This window comes from Symphalangus syndactylus, chromosome 9, assembly GCF_028878055.3.
Source record: "Symphalangus syndactylus isolate Jambi chromosome 9, NHGRI_mSymSyn1-v2.1_pri, whole genome shotgun sequence".
Lineage (NCBI taxonomy): Eukaryota > Metazoa > Chordata > Mammalia > Primates > Hylobatidae > Symphalangus > Symphalangus syndactylus.
In genome coordinates this window covers 91960366-91979155 of record NC_072431.2, presented here as the reverse complement: position 1 = coordinate 91979155, position 18790 = coordinate 91960366, and the positions used below count along the sequence as shown (strand labels likewise).

Below are 18790 nucleotides of genomic sequence, written 5' to 3'. Positions count from 1 at the left end.
GTCTGGTTTTGGTATCAAGGTAATACAGCCTACATAAAATCAGTTGAGAAGTGCTCCCTCCTCTTCTATTTTCTGAAAAAGATTATGTAAAATTGATATTAACTCTTTAAATGTTAGAATTATCCAGTGAAACTATCAGTGGGTGTGGAGATTTTTTTTTCAGATTTTAAATCACAAATCCACTTTCTTTAATAATTATTAAACCATTCAAATTGTCTATTTCACCTTGATTAAGTTTTAGTGGTTTGTGATTGTAAAGGAATTTATCCCCTGTGGTTGTCAAATCTGTAAGTATAAAGTTGCTTGTAGTATTCCCTTATTATCCTTTAGATGGCTACAGAAGCTATAGTAATATCCTTTGTTTCATTTCTGATGTGGGTGATTTGTGTCTTTTTTCTTGTTGTCAGTCCTGCTAGAGGTTTATTAATTTTATTGTTTTTTTTTCAAAGAATCAGCCTTTTGTTTCATTTTTTTCTCTATTGTTTTCCTATTTTCAGTTTCATTGATTTCTGTTCTTTTTTTATTTCCTTCCTTCTGCTTGCTTTGGGTTTATTTTCTTCTCTTTCAAGTTTCTTGAGGTAGGAAATTAGATTATTGATTTGAGACCTTTCCTTGTTTCTAATGCAAGCATTTAATGCTATAAATTTCCCTTCCAGCATTGCCCCAGCTGCTTCTGGACAAGACACTTTCATTTCCAAGGCCTTGTATTTGCTGAACCTGGTTTCCCAGATAATCAATTTTTTTCCCAGGACCCTATGCCCAGAGTTCTAATACCTTCTATAATTTCCCCTATTACACCAGACTATCTTAAAAGAGCTTCATGAAACTCCTTCTCATTAAGGTGTGAGCAGGGACTTTCATTTCTTAACAGGGCATCCAGCCTCCCGGCTCTACAACCTTGGAAGAAGCGAGCTCCATCACTGCACTCAAAAATCATGCCTGCTAAACATCAGATCAGCTTAGTTAATTTGATCTATGCAGATCACAGATAATCCAGAGCATGACCACCAAATCTTTATCCATATTTATAATAGACACTAAAAATAGACATCAAACATAGGATTAGAAGTTTCAAGGACAAACCAGAGAAAGCACTTGTAAAAACTTGCATGAGTAGATACAATGCATTGGTCCTCAATGTGTTGACCCTGGATCAGCATCACTGGCATCACTTGGGAACTTGTCAGAAATGCAGATTCTCAGGCCTCACCCCAGACATCACCTGCATTGGAGTCACCTAGAAGGCATTAGTACAGCACAGGCTGCTGGGTGAGACCTGCTGTACCATCACCTTCTAGGTAACTTCAAGGCAGCTAATGTTTGAAAAACACTGCTCTGGAGGGCACAAAACTTTCCAACGTAGGTTCTTATTCAGAATCCAGAAGGTCTAGTAACCTGACAGGATGCTGTGTAGGGCAACTGAGGCTCTCCATACTGCCATTTAGAATTGGATCATTATTTAAAACAGATCTGATGGGATCACATTTAATCAAGGCAGTGGCTATCTCACAAGAAGGTCAAGATTAATATTTAATGAAAGGCAGATACATTAATATATTCACATCATGGTTGTCTGTGGCAAAAACAAATGTTCTAAGGTATATGCTAGGCCTATCTGCTCAAGCAAATTGCAAAAAGCTTCTGAAGGTAAGTATAATTTATTGTAAATTAAAATTTTATCCACACATTAACATATATACTGTGGCAGTATATTTTTATTTTATACTCTTTCTTAAAACTTCTAAAATTTTTCTCTTTAGTTATTTATATGTACATATACTAGGTTCTTAAAAATGTCATGAAACTGCTTGCAAAAATACATACCATATACAACATCTCTTCCATCCCAGAAATAAAAATGTACTCTAGGAATTCATTCAAAGTGATAATTTCTGCCACTAGTTCAGCTTCAAGTTTAGCAAGTTTTGTTAAGTTTACTTGCAAAGCACTAGCTCCCATGGAAATAAAAATATAAAAGCAGCAAAACAGGATCCCTGTGCCCAGGAGGGGTGAGTTCAGTGTAAGGAGAGGACGTGGCCCAGCTTTAAACAGCTGCTAGGGCATCCTACTCACGGGAAGCTGGCCTGAATTCTCACCACTGGAGAGGATTTCAGGGTCCCAGGGTCTCTTCTCTTATTGGTTCATATTACACAAAAGTTAGCCTATCACTCAGTCGTGGCCATGGAGGAGGTGCACAACACTGCTATGGTATTTCAATGAGGGAATGGAAGCTTATGGAGATGCCAGAAGGAGAAGCAAGGCTCTCTTTCCTTTATTTGAACTATTGTTCTAGATGGGACCTGGATGAGGGTGCTCCCACCTGCACTCACTAAAATGTGACCAAATAGTTGGTTATCTGGGCTCAACCAGCCCTCAAGGTATCTTCTTTTAATTAGCACATTTGCCACAGGTGCAGCATCTTACTGGGCGAGTTTATTAGCGGGAAGGAGAGAAACCAAGGACCTTCCTTCCACAGTGGGACCTTTTTTTCTGCTCATTAACAGATCTGTCAGCAGAAAACTGGTAGAACTGAAAGCAGGTGATGTTCACACCAGTCAATTTTGCCACTTGTTAGCAGCTTTGATAAGAGACCAAAAATAGAACGAGGAAGAAAGGCCCTCTGAGGAGGAAATGAAATCAGATTTTGTTCTTCCTGCTGGATTTCTAAAATCCTTGCTCTCCTTAGCATGCATTGTCATGGAAAATTCCAAGTTCTTTGTAGAAGAGTTTATTCTATTCCATGATGTACTACTCCTAATTCCTTCCTTCCTTCCTTTCTTTCTTTCTTCCTTCCTTCTTTCTTTGTTTCCTTCTTTCCTTCTTTCTCTCTTTCTTTCTTTCGAAATGAGGTCTCACTGTGTTGCCCAGACTGCAGAGCAGTGGCTATTCACAGGCACGATCCCACCACTGATCAGCATAGGAGTTTGACCTGCTCCATTTTCAACTTGGGCAGGTTCACCCCTACTTAGGCAACCTCGTGGTACCCCGCTACTGGAAGGTCAAAATATTGATGCTGAAATTAGTGCGGGAACCCAATCAGCATAGCACACGACAGCCCAGGACTCCTGGGCTCAAGTGATCCTCCAGCCTCACCCTGCTGAGTAGCTGGAACTACAGGCACGCACCATGGCGCCAGGCTCTCCTTGTGTTAATTAAGTAGTTTATGAAACATGAACCACAAAAGCTACAGCAATTGGGAGTCCAATGAACAAAAGAAAGTAGGTACAGACCCTTTATCGATGCTCTCAGTCTCACACAAACCATGTTGAAGGAAAAGAAGTTTGAGATCAAAAGGAAAACTTAGGGTTGGAATAAAATAAAGCAAAGCCCCAAGCCAGAGTTCAAACACAGACCTTTCTGCCACTTTTATTTCCAACATGAACAAGCAAGGAATATATCAATAACTATAAGGATCTTATGATTTTATAAAAGGAATCTAAAAGCAAGATAATCAAGCCCCCATAAATGTTTGAATAACTCTAGAATATCCTAGAATGGTCTACTTCTTTATTAAGCACTACTTGAGTGTGGTCAGGGGACTATAATACAATGCACAAATCCAAGTATGGTTTCATTTTATACTATCAATAGTATCTTTTGGGATATAAAATATATATACTCATAGAAAAAATATGGAATCTAGGTTTCCTAGGTTAGATAATGCCTTTAGAGTATGTAGCCTTTAGATAATGCTTTGTCTCTTCAGAGTACTGATTCACCATCACATTAATACTAAGAATAATAGACCTTGCAGATGTAATCATAATCTTGGCAGATCCTTCCTTCTAGGTTAATGTTTTTACATAAGTACCACTCCTTTTTCAGCATACCCAACACATGCAAATTGATCACCAATACATATTGGGGGCAAGAGGATTCTTCTCTCTGTAGAGCATTAATAAAATCAGTCTTCAGCTACACTTCTCAACCTTTAATATGTTACAAAAGAAAATTAATAAATCCCTCCCCTTCTCTTCCTTCTATCCTCCTTCCCTTTCTCCTCATCTCTCTCTAATATACAAACAGGGGTAAGGCACTCTCCTTCCTCACTCCACTATAATGATTATAAACTTTCTCTTTCTGATTAAAAAAGATCAACATGAGGATATGAAAATGCAAGATGTTTTAGATGCAAAAATATTTTCAAAGTGAACCAAATGGGGTCAAGAGACTCCCTGAGAAATAACATTTCCTACATTAAGTCTATTTGCCTTACTCTTATGAAATAGAATTACTTGTTCAAATGTCCCCAAGTTTTGAAGTTTCACACATGTTTTAAAATCTGCCAATATTCTTGGGAGAACTAAGGTGGTAGTCTTCACGGGTGCTAATATACTATGCCCCATAACATTTGAAGATGAGTATTGTATATAGTGACCAAAATAGATAGCAGGACAGCAGTTTAAAGTCACCCCATGCTGCTGCTGCTAGTGGCACAGATCATTCTGCCAATGTAGTTGATGATTTAATCAAATTGCACTTTTCTCTAGTACCTTCAACAAAAAACAAACCTCACCTGGAGCAGTCAAGAAAGCTGAAAAAAAAAAAAAAAACCATGAAAATTCACTGTAATCGGAAAATGCAAAGTGCTTCCTGGCATGACTGCATTACTAAACCTGATGCTTCCAAAGTTAACCTTCTAGGGTGCTAACAACATCAAAGTGCCATAAAAGTGATAGAGAAAAACTCCAAGAGCAAATAATTAATCAGCTCCATGGGGATATGCCAGACAGGAAAACAAGGTTTCGAAGGGTACGGTGTGAATCCTTAGGTAGGGAAAACTGTAAACATGAATCACTTCTTCAATCTAAATCCAATCTTTTAGAGCAGGCATTTGGGATTGCCTGCAAAGTCACAGGACACTGATGGACAAGTTTGTGTATGGGAAGTTCCTGCAATCCAAGACAATGATCTATTTGAGAGCTACCCACATGCAGGAGATGTATGAAAAATCACCAAATGAGAACAGAAGTTGATGTGAAGACCTTCTTCTCCTAGAGGAGACTAGGAGACTACTTATTCTGTGGGCCCAAGTCCAACATTTCTCTAAGAATTCTCTTTTCTACCTTTATTAAGCCAAAGCTCTCTGTAATATTTGTTCATTTGGCCATGATCAATTTTTCTCTCCATTACTGTTTTGTTCTCCAGCTCCCCTCTCCCTTTTCTCATGTTCAGATAGAACATGTTTGCTATCCCATTCGTGGTAAACTGACTACCTATTGCACATGCCAACCCTTAGTCTTGGGATGAAACTGGAGACATTCAGGGACGCATTTTGGCAAAACTGATCTATCTGCCTCCATACCTGCTGAAATGTATAACCCCTCTCGGTAAGGAAAAGAAATAGAATGTCTTGGTGAGAGAAACAGCAGGAACCCTGATACACAAATGGAAGAAAGAAACCTCCAAGGTCAGGAGCAAAGGGGCAAAATAAAACCTGTGATGATTTCCCATTATTGGTGTCATCCCTGAGGCCATAATTCTCTCTGTGGACACTGGTAGCTCCAATGACAGCAGGAAAAGAAATCCATGTCCTTATATTGTTCCCCACATAATCTGACTTTATAATGCCCAAACCCGATTTCCCAAGCCCTTCTCGGCCTGCCTTCTTCCCACCCCACCTCTAAGATGATCTCTAGATTTGAGGCTTCTAACCTCAGAGGGCCTCACTCCTACCTTCCCCTCCCCAGCCCTTATGTGTGTTAACTAAAGAGAGATATTCTAGCCAATTACCCAAGCCTTAGAGATCAAGACATAGTTTAAAAATAGCTTCTATATCCACGTGTCTGTTAAACACATACACTAAAGGAATAAACATCACAATCTGTTTCTCAACCTCTTTTTCACTGTCATCTCCCCAAGGAGTCTTTTAAGACTTTTTTTTTCCGAATTACATCCCTTGTAAAATTTTAATACCATAAGTATACTATATATCTGTTTATCTAATGTATGTTTATCTATGCTTTATACACTAAAAAAGTTTTCTTCACCCACCAAGAACCAATTTTCAGCCCCTTAGGGAAGATATTAGTATAATCCCTGTTGCAAATGCATGCTCTTGAAGCATGCAACAATTAAGGTCATTTACCAGAAGTGTTAAACTACTGCTTTTCTTATGTTCAATGAAATATAAATCTTCAGAAACACCAGCATTCCTATAGATCAGTCATCTGTATTAAAGTAGTCCAAGACCGGGCCTGGTAGTTCACACCTGTAATCCCAACACTTTGGGAGGCCTAGGTGGGTGGATCGCTTGAGTACAGGAGTTCAAGACTATCCTGGGCAACATGGAGAAACCCCATCTCTACTAAAAACACAACAAAATTAGCCACATATGATGGCGTACACCTGTAATCCCAGCTACTTGGGAGGCTGAGGTGGGAGGATCACCTGAGTCCAAGGATGTCAAGGCTGCAGTGAGCCAAAATTGTGTCACTGCAACGCCAACCTCGGCAATCTGAGTGAGACCCTGTTTCAAAAAATAAAATATAATAAAAAATTAAAACAGTCCAGGACAGCAGAGTCTTTATCTCCTGGGATTCCAAAACCCACTCTCTATGGCCTTTTCCCCATCTTCCATAGGACATTCTACAGAATTAGCAAATGTTATTCTCAAGTTAGTGCCGACCCCACCTATTCTTTTTTTAATCTTAATGCATTTTACTTATACACTAAGACACAAACACATTTAAACCATTTCCCACTCCAGAAACTAAACAAATGGACTCACTTCTTGCCGTTTGAAGTTCTGGACATATTCTTCGAACTGTTCGTCTTTTGTCTCATCAGCTTTCCCCAGCTTCTGGAGGACCTAATTTGCAAATAAAACAAAATGGTTTAATTTAATAATGTTTTCAAAGAAAGATATGCATTTTCCGTTACTGGAGCAAGGCTGTTGTTTTACTCTGAGGAGTAGAGCAAAAACTATCAGCACTTCTAGGTTTTCTGTTCTGGAAGCATCTTGGCTCAGCAGCTCTGGAGTTGAACAAAAAAAAAAAATGAATCCCAGTCCTGCCCCTCACAGGCTGTGTGGCTTTCAGCAAGTGTTGTGCTACACTGCACTTATTTCTTTATATAACTGTTTCCTTTAGCAGGCTGTGCGTGACTTAGAGACAGAAGATATGCCTTATTTGTCTTTTTGTCCAAAGCATCTGGCACAATGCTGAATGCATAATTGGTACTCAACTGCTTGTGAACAGTAGACCAAAGCTGTCTGACTAAAGCATTCATCCACTTCAGTGGTCCCCAACCTTTTTGGCACCAGGGACCAGTTTCATGGAAGACAATTTTTCCACTGACCAGAGGGTGGCAGGGAGAATGGTTTCAGGATGACCGAAGCACACTACATTTATTGTGCACTTTATTTCTATTATTATTATTACATTGTAATATATCATGAAATAATTATACAACTCACCATAATGTAGAATCAGTGGGAACCCTGAGCTTGTTTTCTTGCAACTAGATGGTCCTATCTGGGGGTGATGGGAGACTGTGACAGATCAACAGGTATTATATTCTCATAAGGAGCTTGCAACCTAGATCCCTCGCGTGTGCAGTTCACAGTAGGGTTTGCTCTCCTGTGAGAACCTAATGCCGCTGCTGATCTGACAGGAGGTGGAGCTCAGGCGGTAATGCGCAATCACCTGCTGCTCACCTCCTGCTGTGTGGCTGGGTTCCTCACAGGCCACAAACTGGTACCAGTCCAAGGCCCAGGGTTTGGGACCCTTGATCTACTTCATAGGGACAGTATTAGAAGCCAGGATGATGGTAAGTTCCATCTCACCATCTTCTGATACTCCCTTCAACTCAATAAACACTCAAAGAAATCATGGGATACACAAGGCCCCGTGCTAAACACGAGTCACCCAGAAATACTAAAAAACAAGGCCCCAACACTTGATCCTAAAAAGTGTATATTTTAGCGGAATAGACAAGGCAGGTCCACAAATAACAAATCAAGGATAAGTTAAAGACACAGCATACAGTCTCTTTGGGACAGAGGACATAAGTAACAAATTGTACTCGCTGCCTTTAAAAAGTAGGGCAGAAGGAAGATAACTAATATACTTTGGAAATATTTGAAGAACTCATTTTCCTGCGTAACAAAATAAATGATACACATCTCTTTTTTAACTAGACATTTTCATAGCTCATATATTTTCCCCAAGATACACTTATAATGTTATATTAATAAATAAACCTAAATATCAAAGTAGTTACCAAATAAGTCAGAGTCCATGCAGATTTCTTCAAGAGGTCAATTTTCTTTGGAGCAAAAGTAATTATTCTAAATGAAAAATGATTTTGTATTCTATTCTAAAAATAGTTGTTCATAAAATGTGCTAGTATTTCTTCCTTTTCACTGTCATTAACAAAGATATATATTTTAAACAAAATTGTATACAGATTCACACATGTATTACCAATTATTCAATATCACTCAATTTCATTTCACAAACCAATACTACATGTAAGTAATATGAAATATGTTATTTTTCATTGTAAATGTATTATTTTCAGAAGCTGGAGGAATCTAGTATCATAAATATTAAAAGGACATATAATCACTGTATTAACTAATACTCTCCTGTCACTTATATCAGGGTTTCTTTGAAAGGTGGAGGCCAGGCGCGGTGGCTCATGCCTGTAATCCCAGCACTTTGGGAGGCCGAGGCGGGTGGATCACGAGGTCATGAGATCGAGACCAGCCTGACCAACATGGTGAAACCCCATCTGTACTAAAAATAGAAAAATTAGCTGGGCGTGGTGGCACGCGCTTGTAATCCCAGCTACTCGGGAGGCTGAGGCAGGAGAATTGCTTGAACCTGGGAAGCAGAGGTTGCAGTGAGCCGAGATCGTGCCACTGCACTCCAGCCTGGTGACGGAGCAAGACTCCATCTCAAAAAAAAAAAGAAAGGTGGAGTAGAATACACTGCATTTTTGGAAGAATAGGGCATTATAACTAGGGAAGAATTGATAAACATAAGAAACATGAAATCCTGTATACATGTAAAAAGACTATAACTATGTTAAAAAGTCAATAGTGGCTATTTCTGGATGATAAGATTAAGGGTGATCATTATTTTCTTCTTTATAACTTTCTATATTTTCCACAGTTTTCTCAATGGTTAAAGTAACAAGAAAATTCGTTAACATAAATACACAAGAGTTTATCACACTATAGATTTTTTGTAAGAAATGTACATATTAGATTTTAGTACAAGTGGATGTGTTAGTAGCTGGTTAAAAACTCCCAGCAAAAAAAAAAACTCCCATCAAAAAATATTGATAAGCAAATTAATATCAACTGAAAATAAGACTTCCAGAGGCAACCAGAAGGGACCTATATGTGATTGAGTGGCTCACATGTAAGATAAAGCTGTTAATAGTGCCTACTTCACAGTGTTGTATGGAACCACCAAGGATACACATGGAAATACTAAGCTATGATGACCAGCATATAGTTAATGCTTAATAAATAGCATCTATTATTATTATAGTTATTTTTATCTAACCCCACTGAACTTCACCAATGTATAAGCTTATACTGAGAAAAAGCCAGGGAGAGTGTTGAAAATGTTACATGACCAGAATCAGGATTCACAAAAGACCTTCTTTAACAAGATGAAATTCAACAAGGATAAAATTTAGGACAAAAACGTAACTGTATAAGCACCAGATTTATTATTCAACTTTCAACCAAAATGCAACAAGACAGATGTTAGGGATGGGTGGTTTCCACCCTTAATTAGAAGTAAGGGATGACTTAAACAGATCATCAATATGAGCCAACAAAGTGATGTTGCTGCCAAAGCATCTAATGTAATCTCAGTCTGCACCAACAAAGCTTAACAGCTATCAGGAAAGTGGTCCTGGATGCTCTCAGAGATGGACAAGTTGGTAAACACATAAATACACAGAAAATCTGGAGCCAAAAAAAAGGAGCTCTCAAAAAGGCAAAGAGAGTTGATACTATGTGATGAGAAGAACACTTGATATGATTTGGTATATCAGCAGGGAGAAGAGAAGACCCAAGGAAAAGAGCACAGCCATCCTCAAACACTGGAAGAACCATCACAATAAAGAAGGATCAAACTTGCTCTGCCAGGAAGACCCAAAACTCACATCAGCAGGCAAAAAGTGCATTAAAAATTTGTTTTTACAAAAAATTTTCATCAAAGTTTTCTAGAAATTAAACAGTTTGCTGCTAGAGCTAATGAGCTCACCATTCTAGAAGTTATATGAGCTTAACCAATAGTTAGGGTTCCAGAGAAGAGACTTACTCATCAAACAGGTAAATAGACTAAGTCACATTTCAAATATATTCTGAGAATCCATAATAAATTTATTATGTTAGACATTTTCCCTAGGGAAGAATGCAAATCACAACAAACAGGAGCAAAGAAGAAATCCTCTTCATATTTACTAAAGACTGTGTGTCAAACACTGGGCTAAGGGGCTGCAGGAATAACAGGCTGCATTCTAGGGACTGTGATCATTCAATAGTATTCAAGTCCAGGGTGGGAGGTGTGGAACTGGAGTGGACAAGGGTGGCGTGACAGGCAGGGGGCAGATTACAGAAAGGCTTAGGCAGCAAGACTCAGAACTTCGATTTTCTTATACAGACCATGGAGAGCCAATGAAGTGTTTCTCTGGAGGGAGACACATAGAGAGGTCTGCACTCCTTGGTGACAATGTTAGGCAAAGATTAGAAGAAGGCAAGATAGGAATAATGAGACCAGTTAAGAGGCTTTTTAATAGTCCAAGTAATAAATGACAGAACCGGAGCTAGGAAACAGATCAATCTTTACGAAATATCATGCACAGTACATAATGGCTTATGAGATGAAGGACAGAACAGAGTGAAGGATGACCTCAGATTTCTGTGGGAGAGACTGAGTAGGCATTGATTCCTTCAAACAAATTACACATCACTTTGGACATGCAGGGTTTGAGACAGCTCTGTGGCATCCAGGTAGAGATATGGTAAATAGCATGATATGGCCAAGGTTCTGAGAGATGCTCTGAGCTACAGTTATACTTTGGAAATCACCGGAGTATGGTGGTAGTAAAGCTACTAGAGTTTATGAGAAAGCCCAGAGAAAATATGATGTACAGAAAGAAGTGGGCCAAAGACAGTCCAGAAAAATCATTATTTGAAGAATGGGCAAAGGAGGAGAATCCTTGACAGGAGACTGGGGACCCAGAGGTATGGTCAAACCAGGAGCAAATTTATGGAAACCAAAGGAGACAGTTTCAATTGCTACAGAGAACTCAAGCAAGTTAAAAACCAAAAGCCCTGAAAGTGTCCACTGGATTTAGGAACTAGAAGGTCCCTGGGGTCCTTGCCAAGGGCTATTAGTGGAATGGCAGTCAGAAAACATATCACAGTAGATTGAGCAAATAGGAGGAGAGGAATCGGAAGAGCAAGTAGGTACTCTTTCCAGAACTTGGGGGCATGAAGAATCAAAGGAGCAATGCCTGACCCTGTTCCTAGGCCAGAGAGAACTGATCAAAGAAAGGAGGCAAGAGCTATAAGGGTGTCACACAGTAAGAAAAGTTTCAAAGGGGGTGGCAATGGTGGCATTCAGATTCATCAGAAAGGACCCATCTTGCTCAGGAGGAGGCATAGCCATTCCTCAGAAACATGAAGGATTTCTGAGAAGGCAGGGAAGATTGCCTGTGTAAAGACCAAATTGGAAGGAATGCACACACAGCAGATCCATCTCTCCTGTGGGGTAAACGACCAGATCATCTGCTGAGCAGCAGTGGGGTGAGGTCACAGGAAAGGTCCCAAGGAGAGGGGAGTGATTCAGATGTGGAACTGGAAAAGATGAGAACCAGAAACACATGGCATGAATTTTAGATGAAACTGAAGGCCCCACTGAAGCAAAGACCATGATGTGCAGTTGCCTACATGTAAGCAGTTTTGTGATTTTTCTCCAGCAGCCTCAATGGAGGTGGGAAGATTGATCTGCTATATAGAAAAGATCTTAAGGCACCAAAGACAGTGAAATCTAGAACTGAGATGACTAAAATATCTTTTGCCTTGCTCTATGTCACGAATATTTGACAGTGAGCTGATAATTTAAATGACCTCTCTCATTAACCACTCCTTTGGCAGTGTTGAAAACACCAGTTAAACCTGAACAGTGTGGCACTGTTGATATTACAGGAGAATTACTATGTATTAATGTATTTGATATGCAGATTTTGACATCAACATGACACATCTTCCACCCACAGGCAAAAGGAAGAAAGTTCAGTGCCTCGTGCATTTTGGTTTAAGACTTGAATCTTTTACTTCAAAGACAACTTCATCTACATTGACACTTTAGCTTTTTGAAACAGTAAGATTTTTGTTGTTACTTTTAGTGCTGCTGTTTTTCAAATGCAAAATAATACACTACGTTGAATAAGCTTTTCAAATTCCACTTCCTTTCAGTGAGATTCTGACATATTCTGTTAGGGATGTGTACTCCTCCTCCGACCCTCACCCCAAGCTCAGAAGTTCTGATCTAGTCCTAAAAGACATCATTACATAGGCAAGTAAAAAATTAAATAGGAAGGAAAAGCAGGAACATGGTAACTTGGAATATTTCGTCTTAAGTCCTCTTTCAATCTCTCCTAAGGCAGCTAGCTCCTCAGCTTGGGTTACAAGGACTGCCCCAATGATAGGGGCTTCACATTCTCTTTTAGGGCAATTGCCTGTATATAAAGTGCCCAAGTAAAGTCCCCAAACATTTAGAACTCTTTGGCTTGGGCAGTTTCTCCATACTATAAAGCCAAAATTCTGATCAAGTTTCAAGTCTTCATAGTCCAATACAAACTAAATCCTACTATAGTGAAAGAATAATTGCCTTCTCTTACCATTTTAAATTAGGAGTGTAATATTGTGTTGGCAGCTTTCAAAAAAGTGGTTGGCATTTTAAGTCAAAGATAAAGTTCACAATCTTCCATTCCACACAGAAATAACTTCTGTTAATCAGGGGAAAAGATCAAAGAAAAGTCAAGCTATGAGAAGGTGTGACCCCAAGCAAAAAAAAAAAAAGCTAGTCCTACAATCAGAAATGGGGCAGTTGATGAGAGGAAAGGCTGCAGGCCACAAAGCAGTTCAAGGTGAAGGCCAGGCATGGCTTGTTACTGAGACAAGAATGATGGCAGGGTTGGCCACCAAGATGCCTTGGTGGCATTCATCCATTGGATGAGGGCTCCAACTAGACAAATTTCCAACACTGGGTGACTCACGCTTCCTTGAGCCAGACTCTAAAGGTCAAGAATAAAATCATACAGTTTAATTAGTCTTCTTTAACAAGGAGACACCTCTCTCTTCACACTTTCTGTTCTTAAAAAAAAAAAAAAGAAGAGCACATAAAATAATGTATACATTCTCCATGTAGTTAATCAGGAGTAAACTAAATTAGAAGGCCATGGCCTCTTCTGAACAGGACATGGAGGGGTGGTCTTCCACTTGTGCCCATGTTCAGATGATTCATTCATTCATCAGTCCATATACCCACCTATCCATCAAGAGTTCTTATCCTGTGCTCACCCTAACACTACAAAGTCCCATAACTTACGACTGGAGAGAGGTCATCAGGGGAGGTAAGTTGCTTGTCCTAAAGCTTCCTGCTGGGCACGTCCTACACTGTTTCCCAAACTTCAGGGTACTAGTCCTTCGACCTCTTTCCGAGTGTGTGTCAGGGCTTAAGGAAGTGGATTTAATTTGCTCTAATGTGAGAGGACTAAGATGAAACACTAGAAATGCATCTTTTGGTGTGGTTCATGGGCCTTCAAGGTCCTCACATTGTCCTCCAGCTTCCCCTCTGGGGGATTTATTTCTGTACCACTATGACATCTACTTCTTACCTTGGTAGATTTTAACAGTGCATTAGCCATCACATCATCAAAGCCTCTGAGGCTGGCATGAGCCTTCCTGCCAATTCTGGGAAACACTTCTGGGAAAGTAAACAAGAATAGATAAGAGAGAATATTCACAGCCTCTGTCCCATTTGAATGGCCTTCAGACTTTAAAAGGTTGAGAATGACATACAGTAGAGAAATTACATGTCTCATACATGAGTAGGTTTATCCTAAGTGGGACAGAGGCAACTGGGAATTAGAAAACTAGGGAGAAAAGAAAATTTAGTCCCTAGAAGGGAACAGAGGTAAGTGAGAAGGGCCCTAAAAGGCGGTGCAGTAAGCACCCGCCAAGGCTGCTTTCCAATCACACATTTACCTGAAAAGGTATCATGTTGCAGAATGCTGCTCTCTTCTCTCCTTCCTAATCCTTTCAATTTCAGGACATTTAGTCCTCTGACTTCAAGAGAAAAAAAAAATATTGGTGGGGAAAAACAGCTTGAGGAATATTGACCTGGCAAAGCTTTGAGTCCTAGCATCCAAGATGGTCCTCTTCTCCAGGAGTTGGTGCCTGCTAGCACTCCCTCCAGATTGAGTCACCTTGTCCCAGAATTACTTTTTCATGAACCTGATATCCTCAGTATCCAACCCAGAGTATAATAATTATACCAAAATCCAGTGGAAGTCTGCTAAAGCCTGTGAGTCATCCCATGCAACTCGGATAAACACCAGATTTTCCTTCTCCAGTGGCCCCATTCACAAACAGAGCACTGTCTCATGTCATTATTGCACAGGATAATGCAATGAATCTCCAACCTCTTTAGATCATGTAAATTAGTCCTCACGTTCCTTAGCCAGGCAAAGGGATCCTCCATATACTACCTGCCAGATGTTTGAGAGAAAGCTTACATCTGCCACACTGGTAACAATCTATCCTGCATCAGAGCTGGTGTAAACATATGTGGCCGCAAAAGCCAGAGAGGGTTCTACATTTGGGAAATTCGCCACATAATGGGTGTGTTCCTGATTGCTTTATACAGATTCTTCAGGCAGTTCTCATGTCAGTTATCCATTAGACCAATAAAAGATGAGTTAGCAATGTAAAAACTGACCTCCTGTAATCCCAACACTTTGGGAGGCCATGCCAGGAGAATTGCCTGAGCCCAGGAGTCGGAGACCAGCCTGAGCAACATGGCGAGACCTCATCTCTACAAAAATTAAAAAAGAAAAATTGTCCGGGTGCCGTAGCTCACACCCGTAATCCCAGCACTTTGAGAGGCTGAGGCAGGCGGATCACAAGGTCAGGAGTTCGAGACCAGCTTGGCCAATATGGTGAAACCCTGTCTCTACTAAAAATATAAAAATTAGCCATGCATGGTGGCATGTGCCTGTAGTCCCAGCTAATTGGGAGGCTGAGGCAGAAGAATTACTTGAACCCAGGAGGCAGAGGTTGCAGTGAGCTGAGATCGTGCTACTGCACTCTAGCCCAGGTGACAGAGCAAGACTCTGTCCCACAAAAAAAAAAAAAAAAAAAAATTAGCCAGGCATGGTGGCATGTGACTGTGGTCTCAGCTACTCGGGAGGCTGAGGCAGGAGGATTGTTTGAGCCCAGGAGGTTGAGGCTACAGTGAGCTATGATTGCATCGCTGCACTTCAGCCTGGGTAAGAGATCAAGACCCTATCTCAAAAAAACAAAAAATAAACAAACGCTGACCTGCTGTACAAATATTAAAGAAGATGTTGACTCAGGTAGAACAAAAATTCCACAAAACTCTACCCAGGATTTCAAATGGGAGCTGTAAGTTCCCTAAGGCAAGAAGGGGCTGCTTGTGATGATGGGTATGAAACAGATGAAGAAGATAGATAGAACATGTTCTTGCTTTTCTTCCTCTTATAAAAAATGCCCACTTTACTAAATCTATAATTCTCTAATTTATTAGCTATCAACCTATGGAAATTTACAATATATCAAGCACAGATCTAAGTGTCCTATATCTAAAAATGTATTTAATCCTCCTGATAATATTGTGAGTTAGGTTACTATGATTATGTTCATCTTACTGTTGAGAAAACTGAAAATTAGAGAGGTGAAGTAATTGATCTCTGTCATACAGCTGGCATGTAACCAAGTTTATGTAAGGCTAGGATTTGGTTTTCAGCTACCCTTCTGATTTACCATGATCTTTCTGGAATAGTGTTTCCCAAAATGTGTTCCATGGGAAATAATGTCAGGAATCTCTATTAAAAAAAAATCCAGGGGTGATTCTGTTTGAAAAATACCAAAGACTATACATCCGTCTACAGAGTCTCAAAGAATACTGTTTAAGAAAAAAAGGAAGAAATCGCAATACCCATAAAGTACAATGTGAACATGTATCAATCAATGATTATTTTTTCACTCATTAATTAATGAGGAAACTGGTAAGCTTCTAACCACTATACTATAATGCCCTAAAAACAGAAGCAGAGAAAGAAACACAGCCTGGTGACCACACTCTTCTACTTTCCCCTTGACAATTAAGTCATTTTCCTCTATTTTAGATTCTACTCTGACTAACCATATCATATTGTCGGGAACTCAAACGTAATAACTGCTTGATCCATACTTTTGTTAAATGGAAACTATATGACATCATCTCCCTCCCCAAATAGGTTATTGTATTAATTCAAATACCCTAGGAGAGGAAGCAAGTTATACAAAATCTATGTTCTCCCTACTCTGTCATAACTTAGAGGAACCTAATTAGCTTCTGATGAGCAAAAGGCCAAAGAGGACATCCCCTCCTTGTAAGAATATTATGGATCAGGCCACCAAGGTGTCTCACAGGAGCAGCAGGAAAACACAAATGACCATGGCCTCTCTCTAGATACCGGGTTCTATATCTGGGGTCCATGAACAGATCCCAAGATGTCCAGGAATCGCCTGGAATTGTGGCTAATATAATATAGCTGTGCCTTTTATCAGGATGGGAGGAAGGGTCTTCTGGTTTCTGTAAGGTGAAGAACCACTGAATTTTAACAGACTTCATGGGTACAAGTGGAAAGAAAATAAGTGCTAATATCAAACAAAACTGGGCCTTACTTGATCACTTTTGAGAGCTGGATAACCTTTGCAAACTGTTTAACTTGGTTGAGCCTCAGTTTCTTCATCTTTAGAAATGGGAGGATACCAACTCTAGAAGACTAAGTGGGAACACAAGCAAAAGCTCCTAGCCTGATCTGAAAAGTGTTTAACGAGGGTTTATTCTTTCTTTTCTCCTTGACTTCATTATCTTCACTTTAAGTTGCAATATCAAAGGTCTGACAGGAAACTTAGATCTTCCAGTTGATCCAATGGAAGAGATTCTTAAGAGATTCTTACGTGTTTGGCCAAGCTCACATCTTCGACTTTCTATGATACAGATGGATCTTTTAGAGCTAAAGGGATACTGTAGAGTCTATGGAAACATCTGTGCTTACAGAATTATTTTCTGGCAACTCTCTTTCTGTAGCTCAGTAAGTGTCTCTTGAGCAATTCTATAATTTCAAGAATGATACATGTGCCAGCAGTGTTGCCAATGCAACCAAGAAAGCCTAGAGTGGTGGTCTACATTCCTAGAAATCATCTTTACTGGTGGTTTCTCACATTTGAGCAGACTTTTGTAGCAGCACGAAATGGAATCCTTCCATGTGACCCCATTCAAACCTGACCAAATCCCTCCATCAGATCTGCTAATACCTGTCTTCCTGAATAGGAAAATCTGGGCTTGGGGACTAAGGGTGGATCCGGCTTCACACCAAGAACAGCTTGCTTTTTCCCCCTTAAGGTTTATTTTCAAGACTTCAAGCTATTTGAAAGTTCAGTTTGTTTGGGGCAGAGGTGGGGCTGTTTTGATTTGGTTTGGTTTTGGTGGAAAGAATAGTGTGACCAGAATTCTCACACCAAAATTTCCACTGCAGTCCTACCTGGGGCCACTGAGTGACATCAGGAGGGCCACCCATCCTCTTTGAGCAAACTTTCTTCCTGTTTTTATTAAATGATGCCTTTTGGTAATTTGGCTCACAAACACATCATAAATGAAGAAAAAGAGATAGGCTACAGGGTACTTACATAACTTTTGAAAAAACATTCTGCATAATCTCAGATTGGTAGATGTTCTACACAATCTCAGAGTGAGGTACCACCAAAATTCCACAGGTTCTTAAGTGGTCTCCCAAAAGCCATGCAATATGCCCCAAACGCCAGGACAGAATTACCAAGGATTTCAAACAGATCCAGCAGGATGTGCGTGATCACAAAGGCAATTTCACCGATGGTTTCTATCTTTAATGTTTATTGATCCAAAAATAAAAATAACCTGATACAAAACAAATTATACACACATTGCAGGTTTGAATGGAAGTTAAAAAAAAAAGGGAGGGGGATGATTGCTAATAGACCACAAAACCAAACCCTACTTCTTTTGGTAATGACTCCTAGCTGAAGGCTGGACACAGTATTTTCAGTTCAGTTTGTCCATGTGGTCGTTTTCTAAAGATTGCTCAAGAAGGAACTCTGAGTGCCTTCATAACCTTCCTTGAGAACCTGGACAGAGGGTAATGGAAGGTAGCAAAGAGATGCTGCCCCTTCTGGCTATCTGAGGCTGCCTCTGTCAGAACACACAGCTTCCAGCTCTGGTTGCCAAAAGCTGAAAATACTTCTCACCAGAAGAACAGGCAATCAACACAAATGAATAAACAGACAAATGAATGAATTTGTGAAGCACTAATTATTTTTGTATACATTTCTATACTTTGATCTATGCTTTGGTTTTCCACTTTACACAGCTGTTTTAAAGTCTGATCTGCATGAAGTGAATTTCTAAAAAAAAAAATTAAACACTATTTTGTAGGCGACCTATGTTTCAGATTTAATTTGAGCTTCTCAAACTGAAATTTCCATGTTCAT

At 39.7% G+C, this 18790-nt stretch overlaps 1 protein-coding gene across 3 annotated transcripts in view; it reads right to left on the bottom strand.

The window, feature by feature from the left end:
* Nucleotides 1-18790, bottom strand: part of AMPH (amphiphysin) — a 250400-nt gene that overhangs the window by 143710 nt on the left and 87900 nt on the right. For all 3 annotated transcript variants that reach the window (XM_063609652.1, XM_055293373.2, XM_055293372.2), the window contains exon 2: nucleotides 6731-6811. In XM_063609652.1, the coding sequence (XP_063465722.1) occupies nucleotides 6731-6811 (81 nt within the window). The remainder of the gene's footprint in view (nucleotides 1-6730; nucleotides 6812-18790) is intronic.